This window comes from Trichophyton benhamiae (genome assembly GCF_000151125.1).
Source record: "Trichophyton benhamiae CBS 112371 chromosome Unknown Abenha-G-c-322p01.r1, whole genome shotgun sequence".
Taxonomy (NCBI): domain Eukaryota; kingdom Fungi; phylum Ascomycota; class Eurotiomycetes; order Onygenales; family Arthrodermataceae; genus Trichophyton; species Trichophyton benhamiae.
In genome coordinates this window covers 80,777-95,722 of record NW_003315110.1, presented here as the reverse complement: position 1 = coordinate 95,722, position 14,946 = coordinate 80,777, and the positions used below count along the sequence as shown (strand labels likewise).

The 14,946-nt window shown below is 47.2% G+C and overlaps 3 protein-coding genes across 3 annotated transcripts; all 3 read left to right on the top strand.

The window, feature by feature from the left end:
- Positions 1-299: 299 nt before the first annotated feature.
- On the top strand, positions 300-1,625 carry ARB_05848 (uncharacterized protein; the record flags this gene model as incomplete). The annotated part of the gene is made up of 4 exons (XM_003015491.1): positions 300-566; positions 637-916; positions 974-1,170; positions 1,224-1,625. 4 exons carry the CDS (start codon positions 300-302, stop codon positions 1,623-1,625), a joined length of 1,146 nt encoding a protein of 381 aa, XP_003015537.1.
- Positions 1,626-2,000: 375 nt separating this feature from the next.
- Positions 2,001-3,687, top strand: ARB_05847 (uncharacterized protein; the record flags this gene model as incomplete). Its single annotated transcript, XM_003015490.1, has 4 exons — positions 2,001-2,046; positions 2,109-2,826; positions 2,938-3,077; positions 3,116-3,687. 4 exons carry the CDS (start codon positions 2,001-2,003, stop codon positions 3,685-3,687), a joined length of 1,476 nt encoding a protein of 491 aa, XP_003015536.1.
- A 6,730-nt stretch (positions 3,688-10,417) lies between these two features.
- Positions 10,418-12,492, top strand: ARB_05846 (uncharacterized protein; the record flags this gene model as incomplete). The annotated part of the gene is made up of 2 exons (XM_003015489.1): positions 10,418-11,259; positions 11,316-12,492. The coding sequence occupies 2 exons, from the start codon at positions 10,418-10,420 to the stop codon at positions 12,490-12,492; spliced, it is 2,019 nt and encodes a 672-aa protein (XP_003015535.1).
- Between the last annotated feature and the right edge of the window lie 2,454 nt (positions 12,493-14,946).

The following is a 14,946-nucleotide window of genomic DNA, read 5'->3' as shown; positions in this document are numbered from 1 at the left end:
ACCTAGAAGCGAACAAGTCAAAGAAACGGGGGGAGCATGGGTTTATAGGATGGAAGGTGTTGGGTATAAACTCCAGGTCGAAATAAAGATGAGAGCGAAGCTCTGAGATAAGTAACTAACTATAACTAACCAATGAAGATTGGCGCTCGCTTAGTCATCAAGTCTCTGACCTCATACATCGTAAGTGAACGAAAGCTTCACAAACTGAGCAACACTTCATTCAGCTATTTATTCGTTCATTCATTCCACTTTCTATTACAAGCGCTACAACAACACAGCCAAAACCGCACTTGTAGAATATGGCCAACTTGAACGCGGGGCAGATCAAGGCTGAACCTCTTGCCAATCCAGGGATCAAGGAAGAGCCTGACACGAAGGACACAAACATGTCGGACGAGGATATCTATGAAGATACCGGAGACCTGGATTTCACAAATGCTTTCCAGAATGTCTGGTTGACGCGGATACCTCGGACTTTGTGGGAGCAGTGGTCCAAACTCGATGATGATGAGGAAATCCAGATCGGCACAGTCAGGGTTGAAGGAGACCCGACAGATATCAAAAGAGTATTTCCACCAGTCGCCTCTTCATATGCGATAGTCTACATACACAGTGACACTGACATACTGCATTTAGATAAGTTTGCGATTACTTGATATACCTCAGAATAAAGGAGTGCCGAAAGACTACAACCTAAGACGACAGAATGTGAACGCGGATCGAACAGCATACGCGGTGCAGAACACATTTGTCTTTACGGAGAAGGATCTCCCAGGATATAAGGATAAGATGAATCGATTTTACAATGAAAACCAGCCGTACGGCCGGTCTTATCTTTACGAGCAGACAAAACGTGATGCAAAGAAGAAAGAGCGGAAAAAGAAGTGGGAGCCCTATGTCAGGAAGACGGTACCGAGTATGTCCCAAACATACCGGATATTTACCATGAAATGAAGCTTATTCTTTCTCTCAGGACAAACGGCTATCACTGCTCGGGTTCACGATGAATTCAACTGTCTTCCTGTTGAAAATGAAGAATACCAAAGACTCGCAGAAGAGCGAGCATTGGAATCCCTCAAACCCAAACGAGAAACCAAGTTTATCGAAAAAGTACCTGGAAAGATGCTTCAACCGAAGACAGTTGCTGCTGCCGACAAGTCCAATTTTATTGTAAGTCCAGTTATGTCCTTTACAGTGGCTGGGTTTTGTCTAACTTTCTACAGCAAATTGCGAAGCCGGCAAAAGTGCGCGCTCAGGAAAACAAAACTGCCCGTATGCCCCAGAACGAACTTCTGGACCTTATCTATGCCTGTTTCCGGAGACACAAGTATTGGCCCTTTAAGGCGCTTAAGGCTGAACTGCAGCAACCGGAAGTGTATCTCAAACAAACCCTAGAGATAGTGGCACATCTGGTTAAAAGCGGCGACTTCGCCATGACTTGGGAGTTGAAGCCCGAGGCAAGGGAAAGTAATTATGCAGACGCCATCGCATATAGGGACGCGAAGGAAGAATTACCCCCAACGGCTGGGTACAGCTTTGATGAAGGGTCAGAAGGAGAACCCACTGCATCTGGCAGAGGGACTGATGCGGATGAGGATGACAATGTTAAATTTGAAAATGTGTGAGGTATCACAGTCTTACTATTAGCTGTGCTTCCACCAACAGGCTGATAGACCTCTCACATTATCCTACCATTTCTGTATTATAAATGACAATACATGAAGAATATTAATGATAACGAAATGGCTAAGAACCATGTCCTTTGAATTTTGCCTAAAGGCCCTGTTCATCTCCACCTGGATTGGCAGCAATGGAATTAAACTTTTGTAAAGGAATAAGTAAAATCCGATGATTAGATAATTGGAAAGGCCCGGCGGTGCATTCGAAAGAGCTTCACAACATCACACTACTTAACCCCTATATCTTTCTCACTGCTTTTTTCTAGAATAGAGCATAGCTTCACATCTAATTTAGTTATCTATCTTGTTGGTCATATTCCCATGACTGAAGAAGAGGAGCTTCTGGCCAAGATCGGCCAGTTAGCTGGTAGGTTTTTTCTAGCTCTATTTGTCTCAGTGTCTGAACAGAAAGTAACTAAGGTCAACTAGGCCAAATCAACCAACACAAAAACCAGTCTCACCCAGCGATGCATAGTGGGTATTCAGGTTCACAGTACACTCGACATTCGCGCGGTGGTTGGAGGCCATATCGTGGAAGAGGAAGAGGCACATCAAGGGCTTCGGCCGGCCCGCATAGAAACCGGACACTTGTGCTGAACAATCAAAGCTTTCCGGTAGAGGCGGCGAGCACAGCGACTTCATCGTCCACACCAAGCAATGAAGCCCCGGACTCCAAACCTGGCATAAAGAACTCGTGGATAGCGAAGAGAGATCGCCACATGCAACTAATAAACTCATCAATATTTGATCAGGAGACGCAGGCTAGAAACAAGGCGATTGCAGAGACTCGGAGATTAAAGGCTCAAAAGAAAGCTGCGCGAGAAGAGTCGATGGTTTTACGGCATGCTCAGTCTGCTTCACGTTTCTCCGAGAACAACAGAAGTGAAGCGCAGCCTGACGGAAGGGCTTATACCATATATGTCGGAGATATACCATTCCAAGTTGCCCAAGGTGGCAGCAAACTTATCTCTCTTTCAAGTGAGGATATGCTTTTGATAACTATTAGAAGTTCGAGGATCAGCTTATGGTTTATAGATGACCCTTTGAAGGCGAATGTTACCCCCAAACGAGTGAAGGTCGGAGGTGTTACGTTTGTTAGAAGCAAACGGGGAAATCTCCACCGCTTAGGTGCTGTTGTTTCGAAGAAGTACGCAATCTCTTGCCCCCTTTCCCTTCACAGGTTATCTTAAGGAGTTATCTGTTTTTAATTCATATCTCGACCATTTTGACTTACAATATCAAAGAAAACCGGGAAAAGTGAAAAAGAGAAACGAGCTATGCAAGAGGTTTACATCGACGGGTACCAGTCTCTCCTTCCGCAGAACTTATTCCATCGGCATCGACGGCACCCAAGCCGATTAGATATGAGCGCATCTTTGTTGGGTAGACGAGCATATCGTTTGTTAGTACTGACAACTTCTTCGCCTGAATTATAGGTACTTGTTTCAAGGGCCCAACTTGCCCTTATGTCCATGACCCGAACAAAGTCGCCATCTGCAAAGACTTCCTCCAGACAGGTAATTGTGATGCAGGTGTGGCCTGTGATCTTTCACATGATCCATGCCCTGAAAGGTCCCCAGCTTGTCTTCATTTCCTTCGTGGTCGATGCACGAATCCATCTTGCCGATATACCCATGTTCATATAACGCCAGGAGCTCCAGTCTGTCGTGATTTTGCTATTTTAGGATATTGCAGTAAAGGAGCCAGTTGTGAAGGGCGACATGTCCATGAATGCCCTGACTATGCTAACACTGGGAATTGTGGCAATAAGAAATGTCCGCTTCCTCATGTTGACAGGGCTGGTCAAATTCGCAAGTTTACCGCTAACAAGGTAGATCCATCTGCTGAAGGAGACTCTGAAGAGGATGTCTCAAGCGATGACGAGGTGTTTGAAGAGATTGACTCTGATGATGTCGATTCCGATGACTTGGAGGAACCAGAAGAGATTGTTCAAGGCACCGATGGTGGGGATGCTTCCCAACAGCTAGATTTCATTGGATTCTCTTAGTTCGAGTAAGAGTCAATTGTTCTCTTAATCCCAATGCCGGCCAGTAATTGGGCAACAAGCTTCAACTTGTTTCATAACGAGGGTATCTTTACCCCTCTCGAGTCCAAAATTCCTCTTGTACCTGAGATATTAGTCCATCTTCGATGGAGAACCTCTTACTTTTTTTTGGGCCTCAAAGGTCAACAGTGAACTAAAATAGCTTCTATGATACCTTTTTGTATTGTTACTCATTTGTACTAAAAAAAAAATTACTGGGTGGATAAGTTGCTTTCGGGCGTTTGGGCGTCAACAGTTTGCTTTTTTAATTATTTTATACCCTTAATAGGAAATCAACCATGCAGTTCACACTCTGTGATATCCACGTCTTTCTTCTAGCTCGTAACCCAGCATATGTTTTCATGAGCTGGCGGGGCTCTACCAATACTTCCAGAAATATACCCAGCGGACAACTCACCAAGCATATGTTCCAAGTTCATACTCACACCTCGGGGTTCGCTAGATGGAGCAATTCCCCCATGTTTTTTTTTTTTTTTTTACCCCTTTGTTAAAACAGGCGCGCTGCATGGATAAGATGTTGAAGACGAATACCGAAGTGGGTTGGCGAATCTTGTGCGTCGGGTACCCAGGCTTATCGGACGGGGTTATCTGCCAACACGCTTAGACAGTTCATATGTTAATATATTCTAAGTATCATACATTGCAAGGAATCGTGGTCGTCGAGGTGAATTCAGCAGAGACAGAATCATTGGACTCATCGTTAAGAATTCACATGGCACATCCACCAAACAGGGCTGCCATGCATCATAGAAACCCTTATATGCAGAATTTCCTCCGCGGAAGGAGAGGGATTCTAAAACGCACCATGACGTTTCCTGGTCCCTCAAGTCAATATATCACCGGTATTGCATATTTGCCGGGGCGTATGGGGAAATATTTCATTTTTTGTACTCCAGTGGATAATGCAGATTAAACCGAAGTCGGGCGCATTCTGGTGTAAAATTACTCATTCTCAGGTCAAGGGAGCCGGACACAACTCTCTCCCCAAGAATACACGTATCCGGTATCAAAAGTTTCTGTTTGACTTTGAACATTCAGTATTTTCTTCCTTCTAATGTGGAGGAGCCAATGATATGTTGGGCTCAATGAAGTAATAAATGAACTTGATGATTGAACAAGTTTCCATGGGTAATTGAAGAAAAGATGCAGAAAAGGAGCAGTGACGGGAAGCAGTCGCCCTGAAAATGCTTGCTCCAAGTGTTGAATCCGCACGATATAAGGCAAACACATATTACAGGGATGAAGGCTTCATAAAACCGAGCATAAATGGGGTAATACATTCGAACTCCTCAGTTATTACTGGTTCAAATTATGAGTCATTAAGTGAATCTCCTCGTTGGATCCAGGTCAAAATGCAAGGCTGGAGCTAGGCAAGCGGAAGCGTAACCGTGTCTGGATTACATATTCCGGTAGAAGAGATGAGCTCCACATATCACGGCCGATAAGTGCCTTATAGGGGTTAGGATAAGGGAAATTCCATTTCCGTCATAGCCCAGGATATGCCTCAAGGAGATTACCATATTTTGGGAGGATGGCAGGGCGACTATCAAGCTAGATAACCTTTTAAAGTTTGATATGTGAAATGTCTTAGGAGGATCTTTCTGGATGATTTGATATCCCCTTTCAAGATGGATTTGGTAGAGGTTCGGGACGGCCGTATAGCGTCACTATTGAAGAGCAAGACAATAATAATGCTTTAAGCCAATCATCCAGAGTGTAGGCGAGGGGTATTGCCTTGAAAAATGAGTGGACCTTCGGCCAACCCACGCGTAGCTTGAAGAGCATCACCGAAGCCAAGTCTATTAAGTTTTCCGGGCTGAGGTTCGCAAGAATCAGAGGTGAGGGGATGGTGGTTGATCTGTAATTGGATAGGCTGAGCGGCCCGTTTCGATCAGGTGGATGGCAAGGGGCGCATCTCGATACGAGCAAAACAGTCTCAGTTTGAGCACAAGTGGCCTGAGATCGAGTTTCGGCTTCTCATTTGCCAGCTGCTGTTGTGCCTGAAATGTGATGCATGAAAGATGCAGGCTCTGGCGGTTAGTTCAAGAACAAACTGGCTACAGCCATCGTTTTCATCGAAGTTGTGCTTCGAATTATTTCATTGGTTGACACTAAACCCTTAGCATATTATGTAATTGTATTTCTATTTATAACTACTGGCCTGTATACTATTGATTATGTAATCAGTGGTATTTTGACCGCGTCCAGTCATCTTTTTTCTTCCGGATATCAGATATCCCAACGTCTACCGTACACCTGCTCGGTGGACCTCGTCCCTTCACGCCCGTGTTTGCAGACACGGAGATGACAGTTGCAATTTAATTAAAGAGCTGCTGGCTAGTTCCGCCCTGCATGCACTTTTCTTTTGACGATTTCCTCGTCGCAACGGAATCATATATGATCATTGCATAAACATGTCCGGATTCGCCACTAAACACCGCTTCAACAGCAACGGATGTGGTTACGTACCTGAAGCGACGCGAAGCGTGGCGCAATTTCAGGATGAGCCACTTAACCATATTTTGTATATCCTTGTCTCGCACCACCGCTACTCCGGAATTTCCTCTCCCATGAAAATTCTGGGGCAGTTTTCATGGAAGATCGATAAACTTCAGCCACAAACGTGTTGATCTGAGACAAATCGGGATCCCTTTGAGATTTCATTTAAAATCACTGAACAGTTAATCGACAAGAGGGGCAGTTCCAGCTTAACCCATACTCAGTATTCAGCCCTTCTTCATCGCAGAAGCACGTTTAATAGCAAGAAGCATATGCCCCGTAATATTTACTGAGGTTTTATCTCAGCTTACTACTATCATCACTGACTTCCGATACCATATACCTCAAGTCCCCCGCCTGGTTCTATTCATTACTACACTTCCAATATTCTCAGGATTTACTACGAAAAAAAATGCACAACTAGGTTCATCCCGCTTTGCCCAGGAATCATGTGAGAAGACCCTCAGATAACGCCTATACACTAATTCCACCATGGAGCAGCGGAAAACTTCTTCCTACAATGCTTGCTGCGCAAGGCACTAGCATATAACCTTAGAGACAACCTAATCTAAGGATTTATTTTGATGGCTTATCGATTTCGATCTCGGTGGCCATCACCCACCCTTATTTTATGGCAATGCAGACCTGGAAATCTCAAGCCTCCATGCTGTCCCCGTCAAACCTCAATAATATTCCAGATACCTTGTATACGATGGAATAAAAAACATTTAATTACGAGTACACGCATGCTGTGTATAGCCTCGTGTTAGCTCGCTCAGAGAACCTTATGAACTGACGACATATAATTTCAGCTGTCAATCAAAGAGCAGCTCACCTTGGGTCCTGGGGCTAAGCTGGTTCGAATATACCAGGTTAAGGAAAGCCGAAGGTCACGTTCACGTATATCTGGTATATGTATATGCAGGGCATGAGAACCACCGGCACCAGTAAAAGCCCAGGGAGCGCAAGCAAGGCTTTCGGCCGCACGCTTTAACCTATTAATGTCCGAAGTGTGAGGCGCTCAGGCTGCAACCTACAAGTGGTGCTCGATCAGAGAAAGGAACATCCGGCAGGAGAAAAAGGGGATATCCATCCTCCTGGTACAGGAATACAGACTTGCCTGCTTTTCCACCCTTTACCCGTTTTAGGCGGTGAGAGTGGATGATACGATTGGCTCAGAGTTAGTGGCATAAGATGAAAATGGGCTTCACTATTGCTTGTCCCGCCAATCCGCCATTTTGTTACGGGTTGCTTGAGGAATAATGTGACGAGGGGCACAAAACCGATTTAAACACACCTTTAAATAGGCCGCGCGCATCCTGGCAGATCAAGATCAGGGCAATCTCAACCATGAAAATGCACCGGCCGATATAGATGGTTCCAGCCCTCCTTGTTCACTCTTCATTTTATAACCGCCCCTTAATTCTTGGGACTCGAGCGAAATTGATCGTATGATACTAGCGTTTTCAGTTCCTGGAAGAATGGTCCTCCTCTCTCACATTTATAACAAGAAGGAAGGGTGAGGAACTTAAAAGCAGTGACCATATATTCCCATAACGTGCAGACTTGTGGAGCACAGATCTTCAGAACACGCAGAAGCAATGACTGTCCTGTCTGCCCGTCTTTGTGGATATGTATGTACGCGGGAAGGGCGGATGCCCATTGCAATGCCGCCGCAAGCTTCACAGCATGTGGGATGGTTTTGTGCAGTCGTACAGGAGTATCCGTACCCAGAACTCGATAAACAATGCTAACCGTGACCCTAGGGATGTGCGGCGTAGCTCACTTGGTCAGTCAATGCAAGGGCCTTACGACGTAAAGTAACCCAAGGCGGCGGTAAATGAAGAAGTCAACGTAGCGACGAGGCGAAACGCCACTGTCCATACGCTGAACGTGAGGTGAACAAGTTATCGCGAAAAGAAGAAACCTCCTGGGCTCAAATGTATCAACCGAGTGTGCACAAGGTTCTGTGCCCACATTTCCCCCGGCCCCGATCCATGGTAGAAGAGTGGTCTGTGGCTGTACGGAGTAGCTTGTAGGGCATTCCTTCTGAGAAGAAAGTAATTATGAGCAGGAACAGCGGCCCAAGGAGTACCAAAAAAACAGAAGCTCTCAACCAGTCGATATAATTTTACTCTCCCGCTGAGAGAAGCGGCTTGAGAGGTTGTTTGAGAGCTGCAGTCGTTTGGCTGAGAGTGTCCGCTGAGTCCAGGCGGAGTAAGTATACTCGGCCCCCTGTTCTCTGAGACAGGAGCCGTGTGTCAGAAGGGGCTTATGCTCTCGAGGGGCTTGACGAGAAGACACCAAAGCTGTCCAAGATGAGCGGTACCGGGCAACATCAGATCCCTCCCCCATCCCCCAGCTCCGAGTTGACTCAGTCGATTGGACCGAGTTCTTCGCAGATATCGAACGAATATCTCCAGACATGATCGGTAACTATGTCGCCTGTTTTTTAAACAGCACAAGCCAGGCGACTATCTCGGAATTCCACCTGTGTGGTTCGACTTCCTCCCAGACAGAGCAGAAACGTCGAAGTTTAAAAAATATTCAAAATTCAGAGGCGCAAGAAAAATGAAAAAAGGTCAAATATGTCCACTCCATACAGGGAACATTAAAAAAATAAAAGAGGACAGGAGCTAGAGCTGCAAGTATGCCCAAAACCCCAAAAGACAACCCCAATAAGAGGCATCCAATGACAGTCGCTCGCAGAGCTCAACGCAGGCCGCTGTTTCGTCGCCTTACTTTTTAGACTTCCGGCGAGGGAACGATGGCTGGTCGATCTGGAACCAGGATGGATTCGCAACGGACTGCCGGTGAGGGTGCATCCCCGTACAGTTTAGGCGTCAGTCGACAATCCCCAAGCGTGCCCCGTCGCCGCCAGAGCCAGAGAGAGATGACGATGGATGAGATCGAGGTACATGCTTGAGCTCTTTCTTTCCTTTTTCTGTCTTGTCCATGTATTTTGCATTCCTCAATCGAGAGATGGCATCTTTGGCCTGACAAGAAAAGGGAATATACGCTTGTCCAGTGGACGGGGAACCGTACATCGAGCTCCAGGCACCCGCAAGGGACATGGGAAGCAGCGCAGTGACTGGACCAAACCGCCCATCCGACACACGGACGCACCGCACCCTCCGGCTTGATGTTGCTGTAACTTACCAGAGGGTAACGGATTCAAACAGCCAGATTATTATCATTACCGCTGGGCAACATTTTTTTTCGATCTGCTCCTGTTGTCGACGGGTACGAAGGTGGCTCTCTTGCACGAAACCTTTTCCCCCGTTCACCACCACCTTACCTAGTTACCTCAGTCAAGGGTCGGGTTATCATTGCTCGAACGCCTCGATCGCATCTCCATCGCCAGGGAGAGGTCGACAGTTGATAGGGCAGCCCAGACGGCTTGCGCAGCACCACGAGTGACCGCGACGGCCGTATTAAAGAACGACGGCCTTCGTCTGACCCTTCACACTCACAAGATACCGACAGAGTCGGATCAAAAGATATATTTTAGCTGCCCCCGCTGCCCTGAGCAGATGATCTCTACTAGATATCAAGCCATCACTAAAAAAGCACCACCCACCCGCCGTCACCATAGTGTCTCTTGACCTCAACACGAGCAGGAGAACAGCAGCAGAAGCAACGAGATCCCCGTCTAACGCTTCTTTACTTACTCTTCCATCCCCCCCCCGCATCAACGACCCTCTCGTCCCTCCCCCCCCTCTCTCCCAGGCACGTTGCACAGTGTTCTATCGTTGCTTCTTCTCTTCTTCTTCTTCTTCTCTTCCCTTGCCCACTTCTTGCGCGCGCCATCTTTTTTTTTTCTTTGGCCCGTCCGCAGAGGAGAAAAAAAAAAGACGGAAGGGAGCCAACCGTAACCATCGCACACACCGCTTCTTCCCGCAACCAAGGCAGGAGGATATCTTCTTCCGCTTCTGCTTCTTCCTCCTCCTCCTACAACGAACGCTGCCAACCATAACGCTGAACACTTTATTCTACGACGAGACGATTTAACGACCACGACCCCCTTGATTCTTGCATAGTGTGCCTTTTTTGTTTTTTTTTTTTTTTTTTTTTTTCCAAAATTTGATTTTATTGTACGGCGGGACTTGACGATATTCCCGCCTCCAGTGCGTCTTTTTTTATAACACCAACCGATATATACACACACCCCAAGATGGCGAGATTTTCTCTTCCGTCGCCGGCCTTTGACTTCTTCCAGCCCCCTCCAAACCTCGACACAAAACCCATGTTCGCCAGAGATGAGGAGATGAGCGTACTGGACGACAAGATCCTAGACACCAGCGCTCAAGATATGTCGATGGACAGCTCACGGCGGACGTCCTTTGACCAAGCCACCGACGAGTTCTCGCGGAGGGAGTCGGTATGGTCGGATATGGCTCAGCACCAGACCGACGCACAGTCACGGCATCCATCACAACTGTCGACACCACTCTTCGAGCCTGTCAGCAATCCCTTTGTGCGACTAGATGCACCCACAGGAGCCTTCGCCCAGCAACAACATCCACACCACCAGCACCACCAGCAGCAACAACCGCTTTGGCCGGTATCTAATGAATCCGGCTCCTGTACCCCTACACCAATCTACGAAAACTTCCCCCAAGAGTTCGATGGCGCCGTTGCCAACCCATTTACCGGTGGCGCCGTTGGCCAGGTACAGCCAATGTCGTATCAGCAGATGCAATTCAGAGCCTCTCCGCCCTTCGCGGCGCCTAATTCTATTCCCATGTCTCCGCAATCTAGCCAAGGCTGGGTATCAGGCTCATCTGAAGTGCCCGAAGTCCAGTCACGACCTGTCAGAACATCCGGTGGATATCGAAACAGCGCAGCCAGTCTTACCATCCGACGAGATGGAATTCGCAAGAAGAACGCCCGTTTCGATATCCCTGCCGAGCGGACGCTGAGTAACATTGATCTCCTGATCAGCCAGTCAAACGATGAAGACGAGATCAAGGAACTCAAGCAGCAGAAACGTCTTCTTAGGAACAGGCAGGCAGCGTAAGTGCTATCCACTCTATAGGTGCATGAATCACTCTCTTACTGACATTTTCTAGCCTTGACTCTCGCCAGCGAAAGAAGGTTCACACCGAACAGCTGGAGGAGGACAAACGAAGATCTTCAACTCACATTAATGAGCTCCAGGAGGCACTCCAGGAGATGAAGCTTCGAGAGGCAGAACTCATCAGGGAAAAGAACGAAATGCTTGAACGCCAGCAACAGTTGCACCAGTTTGTTGAACAGCTCCACATGGAAAAGGAAGAGTTGATCCGCACCCACACCCTTGAGACAGGCGAGCTCCGAAAGAAGAATACTATTCTTCGAGAACACTTGGAGCGGATGGAGATGAACTCTAGTAATCCCTCTGACTCTGGCTCCACGGTTCGCAACGACTTTTCCGACTATGGCGGCCTCAACATGGACAACCCTTCATGGGAGTCATTCTCCCTATCGGATGAGTTCAGTCTCGACACAGAACAGCGCCCGCAGCCCCGCAGCCCCACGCCTACGCCTGCTCGACATCCATTCACTCTAGACTTCAGCTCCAAGAAGACGGAGAAACAAGCAGAGAAGCCGTTGACCCAGTCCGACTCTGCTTTCAGTTGGAATGCTTTCTACATGTGCCTGCTTTTCGGTGCCTTTATTGCCTCCAACAGCACCTCCACTTCGCAGCCCGCCATTCCCGCTCTGTCCGAAGAATATCGCGCAGAGTCAGCAAACGTCTTGCGTGCAGTCCTCGCCTCTGGCTCTCCTGATGGGAACTCGGCTAGCATTGTTGGTCCATCGCCCAGCTCCAGTGCCTTGTTGCCCACCACCATTAGCAACAGTGAAATGGCCCAGATCACCTCTGGCCCTACTGGCGGTGCTGCTACAAATCTTGATGTTTTGCATAATAACCTCGTTGCACCGTCAAAAGAACAGGAAGATGCCCAGGCCTTTGCCATGACTACTAAGCAATACCAAGCACTAACTACTCTGGGTGATGACGAAATGGGCGAGGACCACGTTGCTCCTCCATCGAACCTGCAGCAGGCCTACGCTGCTATGCGCAATAATGGACTTCAGAACCGTGCCGCTTTCAAGGGAAATGGAAACCCAGACATCTACTCGCGATCACTAATGTGGGACCGCGTCCCCCAGAAGGTACTACAGGACTTCAACAACATGGTGAGAGAGTGTGCTGGAAAGACTGTCAAGGCCGAGGAGCCTGGCAGGGAGTCTGCCACCTGTTGATTTCTCTTCAGCACTACCTCTTTCAGCCGACAAATACTTGAACAAGCCTTCGGTATACAATACGGAATATCAACGTTACCAGTGCAATGAATCATCGGCCAGTAGGTGATACTTCCTCATCGCAGTGCTGGCCTTATCGCTCTACGCGGCCCAGAATGGATTTATCCACCGCCTATTTCGTTTGTTCTCTCCAATCGCATCTACGTCTTGCATTGTTTTTTGGATGAAGGTTCTATACGCCATATTTTATTTCTTCCCTCGCGGGTTATGCATCTTTTCTCATTCTTATGGGCCGTCTGTGGATCGGACGGATGGCAGAAAATATTCCTACCATTATTACCTTGTCGAGGGGGACCAGAGTCTCTCCCTCCAGAGACCAGCCGCGAGGCATTCACCGTTTCATACCCGCATTCACCGTTTCATACCCGCATTCACCGTTTCATACCCGCATTCACACATAGCTAATTGTTTTCGCAGCTTGTTTTTCTTTTTTTTTTTTTTTTTTTTTTTTTCCGCATTTTTGAGAGGAGGGGTTTTCTTACGGGTTCTTGTTAATGCTGTTTGATGGCTCTTATGCTTTCTCCTTTACTTTTGTTCATTTACTCTTTTCACTTTTATTTCTTTTATTCTTCCTTTTTTTTGACCCTTTTGATATTTCGCTCCGTTTGCGCGAACAAGCTCCCCAGAGATTTATCCAAACTTACTTTTTATATACAGACCACGAACGTCGTCTAGCTACTTCCCTTTGTCCACTCACTTTCAAACCACAGCTTCGGCAGCAACATATCTTTCATTTGTTTGAACCCTACCCCTTCCCCATCCCACCTCATCTCCCTCGAGTCTCTCTCCCCCCATTTCGGTGTATTAACTTGAGCAACTCCACTCCTCTTCCTGCGCGTTGCTGTCTGTTCATTCTAGCCTTGTCTCTCCATCCTTGTTTCGCGCATCGGCAGCTTCAAGCTCTCTATTTCACTCTTAACTCTTCCCAGCTTTCTTCTACTTCCTCTCCCCTTCTTCCCTTTTTTGGCTTCTTGGGAAATGTTGAAAATACTCCTTTTTTATTTGTCCATCTTCACCCCCTTTATCTTCGATGTACGAACCCGAGGACACGACGTGACATGACCTTAACGATATGATGTATGAGAGCGAAGAATGATTATCATGAAATATGCTTGGTTACTAGCAATGGAAAAAAAGCCACGCGTTCGAAATCTAAGTCGCTACGTCCCTCCTGGTTCCAACTCTCCGTTCAAAAAGTATCTGTTTTCTGTAAAAAAAAAAAAAAAAAAAAAAAGGTCTAGCCGGTAAATGAGGGGAACTCTTCTCCTCCTGGCTAATTATTATAGCAATTTATGTAATGAAAACAGCCGACCGATGGAGCAGGTATGCCAAATACCTAGTCATCCATAACTAGCTACTAGTTTCCAGGTTCAGGCCTGCTTTCAAGGTGTTGGTTTGACTCTTCCTCTCATAGCCGTGGGTAACATGCTCTTGTGACAGTTCGGCGGACGAAGCCGTCGCATGCGGTATGGGTTAACGACAGTTCGCAGCCGGCAGGAGTCCTCTGTAGCGAGCTTGAGTTGGGTTAATAAACCCCTGTCCTAAACCCGGCCGCAAGCCAGCAGTGAGTGGGATGAGATTCAGCCACAAGTCATGAGACCAAGGCAGCGACCGGAGACACCGAAGACGAAAGCTGGGTATCATATAGCTATGCAAGGATGATGTCGAGTTGAGTATGAGTACATCGAAAGGACCCGATCGAGCCACGAGATGATGGCCTTGCAGTTGTTACTGCAGTTGTTGTTAGGACCATTAAGGGGAGTAATACATACAAAACGAAGACACAAGCTGGCCGCCCCCTCCTTATGGCTCGGCATTTGCTAAAGTGTTAGTCAAATACATATTCCATGTTTCCCACCCCGGTAGGTAGAAAGCCAGAAGTGACTCCCGGAGAGATGTCATGCATGTAGTTAAGAGGAAATATTTGGTTGGGGGCCAATAGTTACTTGATGCGGTTGTTGTCACCATTTTGACCACTGAAGGGACAATTCATTGACAGTAGCGAAGCCAGACACTCCCCTTGTAACTTCTCTACAGCCCCTGAGGTTTCTGTGAGCGCGAACAAAGCACTTTTCGGCTTCATGGAGTCCACCATTGATACACCGTAAAGAGTCGAAATGACGGTCCTGGGGTTATCTATGGTGTTCTGAATGTGTCGATAGAAGAAGCCCTGATATTCAAATATTCAAAGCAGTGTCTCCCAGGTGGCGTAACATGCCTTCTTGTTTAACACAGCAGGCGTTATTTGACTCTTACGAGATATAGCCGAATGGTACGATACGTGTCTCTATAAAAACGGCTAACTTGGGGGCCTCCAACTTTTTTTTTTTTTTTTTTTTTGGAGGCTGCAGGTTCGATTCTTGCAAAACGTTTTTTCACTCCTCTCTTTTTTTT